Source organism: Cetorhinus maximus, chromosome 7, assembly GCF_964194155.1.
Source record: "Cetorhinus maximus chromosome 7, sCetMax3.hap1.1, whole genome shotgun sequence".
Classification (NCBI taxonomy): domain Eukaryota; kingdom Metazoa; phylum Chordata; class Chondrichthyes; order Lamniformes; family Cetorhinidae; genus Cetorhinus; species Cetorhinus maximus.
Genome location: NC_135885.1, coordinates 42,113,949 through 42,132,216, shown reverse-complemented (window position 1 = coordinate 42,132,216; position 18,268 = coordinate 42,113,949). Strand labels below are relative to the sequence as shown.

Sequence of the window (18,268 nt, the reverse complement as noted above, 5' to 3'; positions counted from 1 at the left end):
AGTTTGTGTTGAGAAGGATTTCCTGCAGGTGCCTAATATACTATAGCAGCAGAATTGAAAATGCTTTTTTTTTCCTCTTCCATTTCCCCCAAACTGAAATAATAAATTAATCTTTAGATTTTGAAAGAAACATATTGCTTGGAAATACATGGATATTTTACACGAAAATAAGGAATTCAGGCCAACCTGTCTATGTTGGTGTTTAGGCTCCATGCTAGCCTTCCTCCACCCCTCTTCCTCTAACTCTATTAGCATAACCTTCCATTTCTTTCTCCCTGATATATTTCTGCTATTTTCCTCAACTACTCCTTGTGGTAATAAATTCCACATTCTGATTACACTCTGGGGAAAGTTTCTCCTCAATTTCTTATTGGAGTTGAGTGATTATCTTATATTTATGGCGTCTACTTTTGGACTCCTCCACAGGTGGAAACATCTTCTCTCCGTCTACTCTATCAAAACTTTTAGTAATCTTAAAGGCCTTTTTCAGGTCACCTCTCAGCCTTCTCTTCTCTAGAGAAAAGAGCCCTAGACTGTTAAATCTTTCCTGGTAGGTCATAGAAGTAGATGAGATCTTTTATGCAGTAGGTGTTCAATTTGAAAACTGATACTACGTGCCTGGATTGTAATATTAAAAGGAGATGGATAGATGATAGAAAATAGAAAGTAATCATGACTCATTGGGACATATGTACAGCTCCTATCAAATATTACTGACTGAGTGATGGGAGTGGGAGAAAAAGCTGTGTAATTGCATAAAAAATGCAGAAAAGTGCACAAACAACAAAAATGAATGCAGAGTTTTATGTAAAGGTAGACAAACCAGCTGGAAAGTTGCAAACACATTTAATTGAAGCATTTTACATTGTAATGATTCATTACTTTAGATCAACTGTACAATGAAAAGCACAATCTGCAAAGATCTGGCAAAAGAAATCACACATCTGAAAAAAAAAAATAACATTTTGAAATACACAGCAGGAAAAAGATGAATTAACATTTTGGGTATTGACCATTCTCATTTCAGCATATATGAATGCTGTGTATTACTAGTGTTTTCTATTTTTATTTCAGTAAAGATCTGAATTGTGTATGGTGAGAATTTTGCAGTTTCAGTGGCAGGAAAAGTCAATTCTCAGCAAGCTGCAGTAAACTCATTTATGGTTTGTTGCAAAGCAGTTTCAGTGGGTAGAAAAGTCATGCTCAGCAAGTTGCAGCAGACACATTTAAAGTTCTTTTTATTCATTCGTGCGATGTAAGCATTCCTGGGAAGGCCAGCATTTATTGTCCATCCCTAATTGCCCTTGAGAAGGTGGTGGTGAGCCGCCTTCTTGAAGCAGTCTTTCTGCATTTGTTGGGTGGGATTTGGAAGTGGTGATGTTTCCATACACCTGCTACCCTTGTCTTCCTAGAGGGCAGAGATCATGGGTTTGGAAGGTGCTGTCAAAGATGTCTTGGCAAGTTGCTGCAGTGCATCTTGTAAATAGTACATACTGCTGCAACTGTGCGCCAGTGGTGGAGGGAGTGAAATTGTAGGTGATGGATGGGGTGCCGATCAAGTGGGTTGGTTTGTCTCAGATGGTGTCGAGCTTCTTGAGTGTTTCTGGACTTGCACTCATTCAGACTAGTGGAGAGTATTCCATCACACTCCTGACTTGTGCAGTATAGATGGTGGACAGGCTTTGGAGAGTCAGGAGGTGAGTTACTCTCCACAGAATTTCCAGCTTCTGACTGGCCCTTGTAGCTGCAGTATTTATATGGCTAGTTCAGTTTCTGGTTAACAGCAACACCCAGGCTGTTGAAGTGACGTATTCAGCCATGATAATAATATTGATTGTCAAGGGGAGATGGTTGGATTCTCTCTCATTGGAGATTAGTCATTGCCTGACTTAAGTGGCAAGTAACATTCATGCCACACATCAGCCCAAGCCCAATGTTGTTTAGGTCTTGCTGAATATAGGCATGGACTGCTTCAGTACCTGAGGTATTACAAATAGTGAACATTGTGCAATCAGCAGCGAACATCTCCACTTCTGACCTTATGATGGAAGGAAGGTAATTGATGAAGCAACTGAAGATGGTTGGGCCTAGGACACTACCCTGAGGAACTCCAGCAGCAATGTCCTTGAACTGAGATGATCGGCCTCCAACAACCACAATCATCTCCCTTTGTGCTAGATATGACTCCAACCGTTTTCCCCTGATTCCCCATTGACTTCAGTTTTGCTAGGGCTCCTTGATGCCAAACTCGGTCAAATGCTGCCTTGATGTTTGGGGCAGACGTTCTCACCTCACCTCTGCAGGTGACCTAATGACCTTCACCTAAAAACCTAAAAACAAAATACATAAAAGGAAAAATAACACTCAACTGAGTAGTTCATCTGCATTAAGCTCCCATTTCATAAAATGTGATGGGAAAGTTGTTTCAAGACTCAATGAATGGAATCTTGTGCCCTCTCCTGTGATGAGTTTTGTGGTGGGGGGGGGCATTTAATTGGGTAGGAAAGTGTCAAGCAGCTACAAATGATAAATTGAATTCAGAGCCTTGAACTCAATCTTGATCTTTAAGAAAAGTCTTTCCAAACTTGTACCTGAAGCAAGTGTGAAATGTAGTAAACTTTATTCAGTCTGAAAAATAAATACCAATAAATCCAACAAGCATGAAACTGTTACTGCTGGAAGAGATATACAGTTTAAATAGTAATGGTCCATGCATCCTGATCTGACACCTTCCTGCCTCCACCCCGATTAATTCCGTGACAGGAAGGCCCATGGTCAGTCTCCCCACTCTGCCAATTGAGGCCCTTGAATGACAATTAATGCCCATGAGGGCCTCATCCCTCTGCCACTGGTAGTAACCCACAGTTGGGGAGCGGGGTGCGGGGGAGGAGGTGTGTGCTCACTATGCAGGGAACACCAAGTAAACTTGGCGTGTTTGCTTGCAGGTTCCTGGCGGGGAGGGCCCTTGTTCAAAGGCACACAGAGTCTGATCGAGCGACCCAGGGTCAAGGAGGGACCTGTTGAGCGCCAATCCCCTGGCTTTGCTGCTGACCTCCCTCCCTTGCAACCCCCACCTGCCGCCATCACCTGCCCAGCCTGGGTGCCTCCTCAATTTGAGGCCTCGGGTGGGTGTTGTACAGCAGTGGCCACCGCCATTTCGGTGGCACTGTTGAGTATAGGACATCTGCCAGCCTCTAATTGGCTATCAGCTCTTGGTGGGCAGGACTTCTGCCTCCAGGAACTTGATCCCAGGTTAAAGGCCTATCAAGTGCCTGAGAGGCCCAAATTGCAGCGGGCCTTCTCTAGAAGAGGCAGTGAGAAGCTCTCACTGGTTCTCCAACTCTTTCACCTCCACAAGATTCTTTCCAGTATCTCCCACCAATGGAAGGCTCCTGAAAGTGCAGCAAAATATTAGCAGATAGTCTATGAAAAAGTTATCAATGAGGTCCTTGTTGGCATTCTGGGGCATTTCCCACAATGCTCCCCCATCCCTAACCCTGACCTCTGGAGAAACAGAAGTCAAGACATGGCTTACCAGTTGCTTGTTCTCTGTAATACCCAGGGTACCTAGCAGCAGGTGTGGAAAAATATATGGCAATACTGAAGATAGGTACTGCTACTCTGTAGATTCCAGCAGCAAATTATCTGTTCTAAGTATGTGTGCCACAAATGGTGCCTCCAAAACGAACTATCTGCCCCTACAATGCAACCTTACAGCCCTTTCAATGCTTTGCATGGACATACGTGGCACCCATTTAGGATACCTGTTATATCTGGTACTTCGCACACCAAATCCTTACAATACAACTAGCTGCATAATGCATGTTCAGTTACTTACACAGAGGGTGGGTTGCTGAATCGTCACATGAACATTACTAATGCACAGTGTGTACTGTCTGTAAGATGCACCGCAGCAACTCACCTTCGGTAGCACCTTCCAAGTCTGTGACCTCTACCGCCCAGAAGAACAAGGGCAGCAGGTGCATAGGAACACCACCCACCTGCAATTAACCCATCAGATCACACACCATCTTGATCTGGAACCATTTCAGTGTTCCTTCGCTGTTGCTTGGTCAAAATCCTGGAACTCCCTCCTCCTATCCCGTAGGGGTACCTACGCCACATAGACTGCTGTGGTTCAAGAAATTGGCTCACCACCCCTTTCTCAAGAGTAATTACAGGTGGACAATAAATGGTTTCATTGCCAATGATGTCCACATCCCTCGATCAAATAAGAGAAGTTAATGATCCCCTAACATTGGTGAAATGCAGGTGGAGTACTTGTCATACTATTGCTGGCATTGTGTGGGAAGAAGATGGAAATAATAGCCCTGGCATACAATTAAACAATCACTTATTTTATCTCTAATTGCAGACAGACTGATATTACAGATGATCTCATTGGCAAGAATGATGGTGCAGGCTCTGTGGTGCTCTGCAAGTGTCCTGGTATCAGTTGTTACAGTTCTGCAAAACTTATTTGACCATGCTTTTCTGTTAAGAGTTTCAGTGCCGAAGTGGTCACCCTTCCTTTGGCTTCTATGATCTTAAATACAACTTTTGTGAATCTGGGCAGGCTGGAATCAAAAGTATTATATGGAAGATACATATGGGGAGAAACTTCGGCTCAGTGAGTGGGGGTGGGGCCCGCTCGCCAAGGTGTAAAATGACGCGGGATGACGTCGAGCATGTGTCCCGACGTCACCGCGCGTCAGTTAGATTTTCAGTTCGGCGGGCCCAAACTGTCAAAGGCCTATTAAGGCCATTTAACTAACAATTAAAATAATTAACGGAGCTGCCCGTCCAACCTTAAGGTTGGCGGGCAGGTGAAGAGCCCAGGTAGCCTTTGCATTTTTCATGGAACCTCATCCACGGGCGGGATGAGGTTTCATGAATGATTTTAAATTTTCTCCAAAATTTTTATTTGAAATTAATGCACATGTCCCAGCTCGTGTGACAGTTTCACATGAGGGGACATGTCATAAAAACTTTTTCAACACTTTATTGAACTGTTAAAACTTAGAACTAATCTCCGAGGCACCTCTGTGCCTCAGGGAGATTTCTGCGCCCTTTCACGCGCATGCATGTGAAAGAGTGCGCTCCCGATTCAGAGGAACCCCCTCCGCCCGCACAGGGAGCGCACAGTGCTTCCGGGTGTGCATCACACTGGGCGGGCCAACAAGTGAAATGGCGGTGCGGACCCGATCGGGGGCGCTGATCCAGTCCGCACCCACCCGCACCCGACCCTGCACAACTCTCCTGACGGAGGGAAAATTCTACCCACAAGGTTAGTTTTAACTGAGGAATAACTCCAAATATTTTGGCTCTAAATCATTTCCTACAATGCAAGTTGAAGCTTTATGTGGCAGTAGAGAAGCAGCACAGTGTACAATAACTCATTCGGCTTGTACAAGGAAATAGTCTGTTAAAAATTGTGATTACATTACTGAAAAATTGCACACAATAAAAAATCTCCATTTTTTGTTAGTGAATGAAATTTCTACATAATGTAGATTGTTGTAAGCAGTATTGAAAGATTAGCAAGTAAACATGTATTATATTGTAATTCAAATTTCGCCTAAAAAATCTTCACACACAAAAATGCAGAATGGTTCAACCATGAAATACTACAGGTATGCAAAGGTTTCAAGATCAATCTACTTACTTATGGAAGAAAGACATGCATATATATAGTATTTCACAACCTAAGGCTATTCCAAGGCACTTTACAATCAATGAAGTACTTGTATAGTTATTGTAATGTAGAAATTGTGGCAGCTTATTTGTGCCCAGCAAGGTGCCACAAACAACAATGTGATAATGGCCAGATCATTTGTTTTGCTGAATGTTGGTTTAGGAATAAATATTACTCAGGATGTCAGGGGACATTATAGAAGAGCTAGAATTATAAAAATAAAAAATGCAATTGCAAAGCCAGTTAGGGGTGGAATTTAATGAGTTTGACCGGGTTTCGTCCACCAGTTGAAGAACCAGCAGGAACCCAGCATCGCTTCTCTATGGGGAGGCCCAAGACAATTACCAGGTAATCAGGCACTTACCTGGACAGCGTCAGTCTCCCACTTCAAAGGGTTGGAAATCCCTCTGTCGAGAGCCATCAGCCAGAGGCTGGGAATTCTCCAGTACCACCAGGAAAGGTGGCCACTGCCAGTATTACATTCGGGCTTGCAGGAGGGATCAGCCATGGATTCCCAGACAAAGATGAGTGTGGATGGGATGGGGCCGTGGGGAGGGGATTTTCGGCGGGTTGGAAGCAACTGCTGGTGGGTGACTTTCAGTGAGCACCCTCCTGCCCAATCAAACTAACCCCACCACCCCCGACCCAAGGCAAGTTTGGAGGGACAGGAGCATTAAATTCCAAGATATGTGAATGGCATGCATGATGTGGTCTTTACTGGATCCACAAAATTAACACAAAGTGTACACATACATTAAGCATTGGAAGGGTTGCATTAGAAGAAAAATGCTAGGTTTGATCATGACTTGAGCACAGTCTGCACTATACAGGAGAAGGAAAGGTGTTTGGAAAATAAGTTCCAGGAAGTGGTCACCCCACAGACAAAAGAGTAGTTAAGAACAAGAGAAATGGGTGACCGCTCGGCGCAAACAGGAACAAGATGCCCCTATGCATCTGCAATTGTTATTTAGTATCACTGAGTGTCTATAATGAAGACAGGATCAGAATGATGGGATGGGTAACCATAAGCAATGCCATAACACTGTGGAACAGGTGGTTACCCATGGTGATAAAAAGAAAGAGGAGAATAGGTAAGTGGTAGTGCTGGAAGATTCAATTATTAGAAAGATGGCCTGTACTTTGCAGGGTACATCATGCCAAAAGGCAAACAGCATCCAATTGCATCTGGATGATGAGCAGGGGCGAGTCTGAAGTGTCTTGCTGTGAGAGTCAATATTCTCAGCAATCATTCTGATGAGATCAAAGTACCCTTCGCAATGGCTGGACAAAAACTTAGAAGTTGTACTAAGATGTGGTACATTCAGATAAATTCATTCTAGAATTCCAACATTTAGACAAAAGAGGAAGAATGTGAAGCTTTGCACTGAATGGTGGCAGATGTTTGTTAAGTAAATATACATCTGAAGTATATTTACCTATATTGCATGTACTTAAAATTAAAACAGTGTTGTGCCAGCCACATGTTTTCACACACGTTGCCTGACCTGCTGAGTGTTTCCAGTATTTTCTATTTTTATTTCAGGTTTCTAGCATCTGCAGTATTTTGCTTTGTAACAAATTTAAAATGGTTGATCAATTTTATGTCAATGAACTGTAAATTTCACATTTGATGTCAAGTGATTCAGACTGGAACCAAAGTTAATTGGTTATTATATAATTTTCCGACGGCTAAGGTAATGCTTTCTGGAGGAGTGTAAAGGGTGATTATTTTTTGCAGTAGTCGGTCGGGAAGCGTGGGATGCCTGTGTTTAAAACCATATATTTCATGACAAGAACTTTGCCACTGTCAAGTTGTTTAAAATGAATTGTTCTTTACTATATTTTTATTACATCTATATGCCAATTTTTCCCCTGATATAAAACAGGTCCAAATTGTTAAGATTGATGCTAATCACACTTGAGTGGTAAGGTACTACATTGTACAAATATTTTCTGGTCAGCTTATTTGCATAACTATTCACAAATCCAGATGTAGACTTGGGCAGGTATTAAGAGCACAAGCAATAGGGGAAACAGAACATCTCATGTACATAAAATTTAAGGGGATAGTGACAATGAAAGGCAAGTGTCACAAAACATAGACAAATTTTGAAAGGCTTTAGAAAGGGTCAAAGGCATCTCAACTCTACAAGTCTTTGCTTAGGCTGAAGGGGTTAGGGATTCAGAAGTAACAGACAAAAATGAATGGAATTAAACCCCATCTGATGGCTTCAGACTGAATCTGAATGGATCTATCAGTCCTATGGCGCAGGTAATAGCAGGCTCCTTGCATAGTTAGAACAGTTCTGTTTCCAGCTTTCCGCCGGCCTAGACACAATGCAAAGTCTGGTCATCAGGATTAGACCAAGAGGGAGTGAGAGGAAGAGCGAGTAAGCTGGGGGCAATGAAGGGAAGAGCAGAGAGCATTCCAGTGCTGCAAATTGAAACACATGTGCATGATGGGTCAAATAGCTGCCTTATATGTTGCAAATTTTCTATGGTTTTACACTGACAGTTAGTTCAGCCAAGAACTACCGTTGTAACCGCATTGCAGAATTTATTTTGTTTGCAAAATTAACACTTGTGGGATATGATTGTTAAGATAAGTAAAGCAGAAAAGGAAGAAAAATTTCTTGGCCAAATCAAACAGGAAAATTCTTGACAAACATTGGATCAAGCACTTGACAAACATTGGACTAACCAAAATAATTAACTATGAACAATTTAGAAAACTCGAACATAAATCTACATTTACAAAAATATCTCAATGGAATTAGTGATATAATAAAATGCTTACATTTCAACAATGAAACAATTCTAGCTTAAGCCATTTTTACCATGCGAACTTGATCACCAGTGTTTGTTTTTTGCGTTTTAAGGAATTTGAAATGCCATTAATTATTACCAGAAATGTGCAAGTTTTCAATATTTCCAATAATGAATCAGGTGTATTATGTAATATTTCATAAATTCTGTGCCACAATTAACTTTCATAAAACATATCAAGTTAATTGCACTGCAACATTATAGGAATCAACATTGATGACTGTTTACATAATGCTCTCATGCTTAAATTTTGAGACAACTAATTTATGTAACCAAAATGTATGCAAAAGAAAAAGTGTAAGGAGAGGAGAATCAGTATTTCAAAACATGTAATCGTGTTGAAATTAGTCACGTTCATTCACCAAATTCTCAATTTTTGTGCAGGGAGCCATTCATGTTTAATTTGATGCCTAAGAAGGTCCATTATATATTGTTACTTGATTATTAGAGCTATTATAAAGTGACATAAACATTTGGGTGTAACTTCAGCCCCAGCAATGAAGGAGCTAGTCACATGCAGAATTTCTCATTTTAAAATGGAGGCTTCTCTAAAGACATGGTTCAAAATAAAGATAAAAGAAATGCTTACTTACCTCAGTCTTCCATCATAATAAGCTGGTGTCCCAAATACAATTGTTTTAATAAAAAAGGGCTGATTACAGTGATTTTCTTCATAACCACCAACAATACTAAAGCCCCAGCTTCCTGAGTTACTCCTCCGTAGGACAATATCATGACTGCTCTGAAGGGAGCTGAAAAGAAATGAAACATTACAACAAATGCTTTTTGTAGCTCCTTTATGTTTTCACTTGATTGCTAAATATTCTTTATTCTTGGCATCTACTTCACACTTTAGGAGACACAAAAGAAAATAGCACAACCAGGAAGAGAAGAAAGGAGTCTCTTGTGTGGGTGTTAAGATTCTGGCAACTGGAACAAATAATCAAAATGTAAATCACCTATAGCTGAGTGATCTAAGCCATAATTTTTTCTTCTGGTGTGCAGATTACACCATGTGGCAGCTTTGCAGCTGTTCTCAACTGAGATCTACTTTAAGTCAGCTGAAATAATAACAAATCTTAAGGAGTGCCCTTAACAAAGGCCTTTAGCCTGCCACACAATAGCAATGAAGAATAGATTGCACCATCTATTTCACCTTCCCTGTTTGGAGATAGTCTGACTCAGCCATAGACCTCAAAACTGTTGGCAAAACTCACAGAAAGACTTGATATGATTACATTAAATGCCAAAAAGTTTATGATCCTCAGCATACTAAAAACAGCGATTCTGTTTTGATTTGTGAGGAAGGAGGTTCAAAGTTGGGATGACAATATCACTTTGGGCATCAACTTACAGTAAAGACCAGGCCATAAGATCATTATGTCAAATTAATGATTAATGATTGATTAATGATCAATACTGGAAATTGACTACACCACCTATCAAAAGGCACCCATAGGCAGTTATCCATGAGAGAAACACAAGTTTGCTAGAGTTTAGACATTCCAGTGCAGGATACGTTATTTACAAAGAAAAGAAATTATATAGCGAATGTGAGGATGAAATTGAGTTTACACAGCAGGTTGATAAAGAAAGAGAATAAGAATGATCTCCAATAAAATTTGGCAAAAGATGATCATGGCAAGTTGCTACTGAAATGCAATATAAACCTGAATAGAAGTATAATATGCAGGCATTAAGGATATACCACAAGCTAAAGAAAGGACCAACCCACTGAGCAAAAATTACTGGAGTTGATGCCAAAGGCTTAATACCAGGCAAGGCAAAATAGGATTTGGATGTGTTAGTCTAACCAGTCAGATTGCCTTCTGACTTCAGTCCCAATATGGAGTCTTGGGAAAAGGCACTGATGGGAATTTGAATCAGATGTACCAACTTGGCAGCTGCAATCCTATGCTTGGAGTATGTCAAACATTGTTCTTGATGGGGAAAAACTAACTGAAAGTCCTCATTCTAGATGGACAGTGCCAATTTCATGCACTCCTTTGATATGTAGTAAATGTTGAAAATGAAGAACAAGAGAAATTTAAGCAATCATACCTTGTTTGGAAAGTCACAATACGTATTGAATAGAAATAAATTTTTACAAAATTTCTTTAGCATTTCTGAGTTAACATTGAAAAAAGTCTTAATGTCATCTGTTTAACAAGACAGAATACATAAGTCATTCACCTTGGCAATCCTAACCACATGACCCACGATGGTGACCAAGTGGTATCATATTCATTCTCATTGTTTGTGCTCAGTTGCTCATCTGCTGCTTGGCCCTGCTCTTCTATTGTTTGTACTTCCAATGCCTTTAGTATAACAACTGGTGAAGTAGCACTAGTTTTCAGTGTGGCCACTGCTTCACTGTGACTCAGACAGGTCAGATCAATACCATTGATGCTCAGTAGTACATCTCCTGTTTAAATAATCAGACTTATTTTCAGCTTCCCATTGATCACTGTGTTTTAGTCTTGGGGTGCTTGCATTAATTTTTCATCTGTTTTGACATTTTCACAAGATCATTGATTAACATGAAATCCTAGATGATGTTTTTGAACTTCATGAACAAAAATCAATGAACTATTAAACTGAGAAAACGTTATTTTTATTTTTTTACTGAGGCAGAAAAATAGGTGGCTTGTTGCATTGATTCCTTCTAAGAAATGAGGGAGCTGATACTTTTTTTTTGTAGTCAACATCATTAACTCAAGAGATATATTTCAGAGCAGTAGAACTGATTTTGCCACATATCGCAAAATTTTACGCAGGGTAAGGGTCTCTGTCCCCCAGCATAAAAGTAGGGGTGAACCCACCCGCGCTTGGCTGGCTTGCCACACAGCCACTTACTGACCGTCAGACCATTAATTTGCTTGAGTTGGGCCTTCCGCCCCATTGGGGTGAAAGTCCTGCCTCCAAGAACTGCTGGCCAATCAAATGGTTGGCAGCTGTCTTCTCCCAGCCACACCACTGGGAGTGGTAGTCTCTACTGGCCTGATGGAGCTCCAGCAAAGGTAACTCCAGGGTCTTGCCAGGGCCAGGGGGTTGGGGTTGTGGGGGCGGAGGAGGGGTGGCAGAAGTTACAGGGCAGGAGAGGAGGAGAAATGCAGCTGGGTCTCCAATTGGCACAGGTTGCCTAAACATGAGGCAAACCACCCCCCCCCCACCCACCCTTCCCCCGCAAGGTTCGCCTGCTTTTACTGGGTGGCCTAAACACTTGGCGCTGGCCTTCCCTGCCTCAGGTAAAATCGATTAATTGGCCACTTAAGGGCCTCAATTGGCTCATAGGCAAGCGGGCTACCCAATGCCTTCCTTGCCATGGGTAAGATATATACTAGGGAGTGTAAAATTCTGGCCATAATCTCAGTCCTCACTGCCAGGCGATGATGTTCACAGTTACAAAAGACTGTTATATCTATCAGCCTATACACAGCTCCTTAAAAGCTAGCAATAAAAAAAAGGAATTAAGTTAGAATGTCAATCATAAACAGCCATTCAAAAACAAGGCATAGGGAATAATAACGTAGAACATGGGGAATTGTTGAAAAGGAGTATCCGAACATGCTTTAAGCATGTTAACAAACTGTATCAACCAATTGCTCCAGCTCTTCTCAACATCTATAATCAGACATGCTAATAAATGTAGATAGTAGCAAATACTCTAATTTATCTACTTGTTGTCATCAGGTGCCACAAGCTTAATTCATAACTAGCAAATATGATCATGTATATGAACATTTACTGTATTACATCCTCAGTTAACTGAATACAAAGATTATTTAGCTGGATTTGTAATATTCTACATAAAGTTAGTCATTAAAGTTCTGCTTTGTGTTTTATTACCTCGCTCCAGCTATAGTTATAAAATACAAGAAAAATACTTTGATGTGTAAAAACAATACATTTGCATGCCAACAGAAGTTACAGAAGATGAACTTCATAGATTCACAAAAGTCTTGAAATGGGGGGTTTTGTCATCACTTTAATTTTCCCAACTGCATTCAAATTCTAAGATTTTGCATAGCAGGTACAATTTGTTCCCTACTCTGCATGATGAAAATATATTACACTTTTTAAAATTAAGATGCCCAATGGAATCACCAAAGGAGTTCCTGTGGGCCCTGACTGGTGTGTAGCCTTACCACGTTTGATCCTCCCTTCTCTGTAGAGACAGCCATGTGGCTGTACACTGGTGACAAAGATTGGCAATTCACCATTTTTGCTGCCCCGTCCTCCTGCCACAGTCATCCCTAAAGATTCGTGAGGTTTTTTCTGTACGTTGATCTGCTTTTCTTGACAAGTAACACATTGGGATAGGTCCTGAGGAAATAGAGAAAACTTTTGTTTTCATTCATTGTCTTCAAATATTAATGTGAAAGTAGAGAGTCTTCATGAATACATTTATACGGATTATAAATTATTTACATTGTAGCTTAATTCGTGACTCTTTTATTCATTTACCTTCAAAGATGATCACTCAAAAATACATCCAATATGACTGTGACCATAGTAAACTGCCTATTTGCAGCCTTTGACGTGGTTGACCACACTATCCTCCTCCAATGCTTCGCTTTTGTCATTGAGCTGGATGGGATTGCCCTCTCCTGGTTCCATTCCAATCTATTCAATTATAGCTAGAGAATGACCAGCAATGGCTTCCCTTTCCTCTCATGCACCGTTACCTCTGAGGCTCCCCAAGGATCTATCCTTGACCACCTCCTATTTCTCACCTTCACGTTGCCCCTTGGTGACATTACCCGAAAACACGTTAGTTTCACAGGTACGCTGACAACACCCAGCTCTAACTCACAACTACCTCTCTTGAACCTGCCACAGCCTCTGATTTGTGTCAGGCTGCTTATCCGATATCCAGTACTGGACGAGCAGAAATTACCTCCACTTTAACATTGGGAAGACTGAAGGCATTATAAACTCTGTTCCCTATCCACCAATCTATCACTCTCTGTGTCCATTGTCTGAGGCTGAAGAAGACTTTGCAATAACTCTGTGTCCTATTAGACCGTGAGATAAGGTTTGGAGTCTTTATCAGCTCCATTACTAAGACTGACTATTTCTACATCCACAACATCATCCATTTCTACCCCTGCCTCAGCTCATCTGCTGCTGAAACCCTCATCCAAGCCTTTGTTACCTCTTGACTTGACTATTCCAAGGCCCTCCTGGACGATCTGAGAGTTTGCTTGCTCGGTAAACCTGAGCTCATCCAAAACTCTGCAGCTTGTATCCTAACCCGCACCAAATTCCATTAATTCATTTCTCTGTGGACTTGTGCACCTGCTGCTCTACATTTGCTCCTGGTCTAGCAATGCCTCAATTTTGAAAATTCTCATTCTTGCTTTTAAATCCTCCATGGCCTTGTCCCGTCTGATCTCTGTAACCTCTTCCAGTCCTACAACCCTCTGACATCTCTGCACTCCTCTAATTCTGGCCTCTTGCAAATCACAAATTTTCATCGCTCTACCAATGAGTGCCGAGGCTTCAGTTGCCTCAACCCTAAGCTCTGCGGTTCCTTCTCTAAACTTCTCTATCTCTTTCTCCTCCTTTTAGATGCTTCTTAAAATCTACCTTTGGCTAAGCTTCTGGTCACCAGCTGTAATACCTCCTCACATGGTTTGGTGTCAAATTTTGTTTGACAACAGTCTTGTGAAGTGCCTTGAGACATTTTTCTACATTAAAGGTGCTATACCAATGAAAGATCTTCATTGATTTCCCTTCCTATGTGGAAGTAGATAGCTTTTGCTGGCCCCTCCTTCCTGTCAAGATTGGGAACAGTCTGCCCAGAGAATCACATCATTCCTACCAAGCTTAAGAGTCCAAGAAAATTTAATAAAAATTTGATTATTTTTAAGTTTGGCATTATAGAGTGCATGGCAGGTTCAAAAATAATATTCAAAATGGAGTGATATTCTATAGAGATTACCACAGATGCATACTACTTAAGTTAGATGTGAGCAATGAAATGTGTCACATTGGGAATTACAAAATGATTCCTAATGGACAAAGAATATTTCCTTGCTGATTATAAATCTGAAGTAAATAGTTTTAATTGAATATTTAATATCAAGTGATAGTCATGCATACTGACGCTAATTGAAATTATTTCAGAACTATTTTTATAACACAGCTAATTAGTTAACAGCGAATAGGCTCAAATAATATGAATCATGCATTTTAATGAAATTCATTACTGAATATTTTTTCTCGCTCACCTTTTGAGTACTGGGTCTGTTGTAGAACAGGGGCTGTGTCTGTTGGGATAGATGCTGATTAGTTGTATGAGATCCCAATTCTCGAATAACATTTGGGAGTTGCTCCTTTGCTGTTCTACAGATTATGAAATGAACCATCTCACCACTGGCCTGATAACCATAAAAATAAAATGTTTACTTATAGGTAACTTTATACACTAGTCATTAATGCTCAAAATGAAAACATTTCAGAAAATATTTAAAAAAAAAGGAAGACTGGAAATAATTGTGGTCCAATAAGTTGGCCTTTTATTGCAAACATTGGATAAAAACTGGCCCAAACTGTGATCAAAGAATTTTGTCTGAGCCAAGCATTCTATTTGAAATGGATTCAGTTTTTAAATATTCTTTCATGGGACATGGGCATTCGCTATCAAGGCCAGCATTTGTTGCTCAGTCATTTCAGAGGGCAGTTAACCACATTGCTGTGGGTCTAGAGTCACATGTAGTCCAGACCAGGTAAGGATGGAAGATTTCCTTCCCTAAAGAACATTAGTTGAACTTGATGGGTTTTTGTGACAATCGATGATAGTTTCATGGTCACTATCACTGAGACTAGCTTTATATTCCAGGGCCAGGATTTCCCGGTCGGCGAGCGGGGGCCAGTGGGGCCCACTCGCCGACAAGTAAAATGACGCGGGATGATGTTGGACGGAACTCCCAACGTCACCCACGCCTCATTTCAATTTACAGATGGGCGGGGGCTCAGCAGAATCAGCTGTGTGCCCGTCGACCTGTCAATGGCCAATCGAGGCTATTGACAAAGTAGTTAACGTAATTAATGGACCTGCCCGTCCAACCTTGAGGTTGGTGGGCAGGCCGGGAGCCCTGGCGGGCTTAAGAAAAAGCATGAAACCACATCCACGGGCGGGATGAGGTTTCATGTAGGTTTTAAAATTTTTAATAAAATTGTCAATGAAAGCGATGGACATGTCCCAACTCATGTGACAGTGTCACTTGAGGAGAGATGTCAGGGAAATTTATTTCTTCTGTTTTTAAAATTTTTTCAGACAGGAGCCGATCTTCCTGAGGCAGCACTTAGCCTCCCTGCACAGGGAGCGCACAGTGCTTCCTTGCGGACGTCACGCTGGGCAGGCCAATTAAGGTAAAATGGCGGCGCCCCCCCCAATTCCACGTGCCCGCTCCCAAACTCCCCCCCCACCCCCCCGCCTGACGGGGGGAAAATTCTGCCCCAGATTTATTAACTGAATTCAAGTTCCGCCAGCTGCCATGGTGGGATTTGAACCCAAATACCCAGAGCATTAGCCTGGGTTTCTGGAATACTAGTCCAATGACATTACCACCATGTCACCATCTCATCCCAGCTCCTAACTGATAGAAACATAGAAACTAGGAGGAGTAGGCCCTTCGAGCCTACTCCACCATTCATTATGATCATGGCTGATCATCCAACTCAATAGCTTGCTCCCGTTTTCTCCCACACCCTTTCATCCCTTTCACTCCAAGAGCTATATCTAACTCCTTCTTGAAAGTACACAATGTTTTGGTCTCAACTACTTTCTGTGGTAATGAATTCCACAGGCTCACCACTCTCTGGGTGAAGAGATTTTTCCTCATCTCAGTCTTAAATGGTCTACCCCATATCCTCAGACTGTGACCCCTGGTTCTGGACTCCCCCACCATCGGGAACATCCTTCCTTCATCTACCCTGTCTTGTCCTGTTAGAATTTTATAGTTTTCTATGAGATCCCCCCTCATTCTTCTGAACTCCAGCGAATATAATCCTAATCGACTCAATCTCTCCTCATATGTCAGTCCCGCCATCGCAGGAATCAGTCTGGTAAACCTTTGCTGCACTCCCTCTATAGCAAGTACCTCTTTCCTCAGATAAGGAGACCAAAACTGCACACAATATTCCAGGTGTGGTCTCACCAAGGCCCTGTATAATTGCAGCAAGACATCCCTGCTCCTGTACTCGAATCCTCTGGCTATGAAAGCCAACATACCATTTGCCTTCTTTACTGCCTGCTGCACCTGCATGCTTACCTTCAGCGACTGGTGTACAAGGACACCCAGGTCTGGTTGCACATTCCCCTCTCTCAATTTATAGCCATTCAGATGATAATCTGCCTTCCTGTTTTTGTTACCAAAATGGATAACCTCACATTTATCCACATTATATTGCATTTGCCATGCATTTGCCCACTCACTCAGCTTGTCCAAATCACACTGAAGCATCCCTGCATCCTCCTCACAGCTCACCCTCCCACCCAGCTTTGTGTCATCTGCAAATTTGGAGATATTACATTTAATTCCCTCATCTAAATCATTAATATATATTATGAATAACTGGGGTCCCAGCACCCTGCGGTACTCCACTAGTCACTGCCTGCCATTCGGAAAAAGACCCGTTTATTCCTACTCTTTGTTTCCTGTCTGCCAACCAGTTTTCTATCCATCTCAATACACTACCACCAATCCCATGCACTTTAATTTTACACGCCAGTCTCTAATGTGGGACTTTGTCGAAAGCCTTCTGAAAGTCCAAATAAACCACACCCACTGGCACCCCCCTCATCAACTCTACTAGTTACATCCTCGAAAAATTCCAGTAGATTTGTCAAGCATGATTTCCCTTTCATAAATCCATGCTGACTCTGTCCGATTCTGCCACTGTTTTCCACGTGCTCAGCTATTAAATCTTTTATAATGGACTCTAGAATTTTCCCCACTACCAACGTCAGGCTGACTGGTCTATAATTCCCTGTTTTCTCTCTGCCTCCCTTTTTAAATAATGGGGTTACATTAGCTACCTTCTAATCTGTAGGAACTGTTCCAGAGTCTATAGAATCTCAGAAGATGACCACTATCATCCACTATTTCTAGGGCCACTTCCTTAGGCACTCTGGGATGTAGATTATCAGGCCCTGGGGATTTATCGGCCTTCAATCCCATCAATTTCCCCAACACCATTTCCCTACTAATACTGATTTCTTTCAGTTCCTCCCTCTCACTAAACCCTGTGTTCCCCAACATTTCTGGTATGTTATTTGTGTCCTCCTTTGTGAAGACAGAACCAAAGTATGTATTTAGTTGGTCAGCCATTTCTTTGTTCCCCATTATAAATTCCCCTGTTTCTGACTGTAAGGGACCAACATTTGTCTTCACCAATCTTTTTCTCTTCACATACCTATAGAAACTTTTACAGTCAGTTTTTATGCTCCCTGCAAGCTTACTCTCGTTCTCTATTTCCCCCTTCTTAATCAATCCCTTGGTCGTCCTTTGCTGAATTCTAAAGTGCTCCCAATCCTCAGGTCTGTTGTTTTTTCTAGCCAATTTGTATGCCTCTTCCTTGCATCTAATACTATCTCTAATTTCCCTTGTAGGCCATGGTTTGGCCACCTTTCCTATTTTACTTTTGCGCCAGACAGGAATAAACAATTGTTGCAGTTCAACCATGCGCTCTTTGAATGTTCGCCATTGCCTATCCACTGTCATCCCTTTAAGTAAC

The 18,268-nt window shown here is 41.6% G+C and overlaps 1 protein-coding gene across 2 annotated transcripts in view; it reads right to left on the bottom strand.

Annotated features, from left to right (window-relative positions):
• The window catches only part of lnx2a (ligand of numb-protein X 2a), a 231,927-nt gene that overhangs the window by 4,050 nt on the left and 209,609 nt on the right, over positions 1 to 18,268 (bottom strand). Inside the window, exons 7-11 of one of the 2 annotated variants that reach the window (XR_013577097.1) lie at positions 14,758 to 14,907; positions 12,670 to 12,847; positions 10,715 to 10,946; positions 9,115 to 9,273; positions 2,039 to 2,330 (exon numbers count right to left, since the gene is read on the bottom strand). Coding sequence is in view for 1 of the 2 variants with exons in the window: in XM_078545383.1 (XP_078401509.1) it covers positions 9,115 to 9,273; positions 10,715 to 10,946; positions 12,670 to 12,847; positions 14,758 to 14,907 (719 nt within the window). In the remaining variant the exon portion in view is untranslated. The remainder of the gene's footprint in view (positions 1 to 2,038; positions 2,331 to 9,114; positions 9,274 to 10,714; positions 10,947 to 12,669; positions 12,848 to 14,757; positions 14,908 to 18,268) is intronic. The other variant, XM_078545383.1, reaches the window with a different exon arrangement.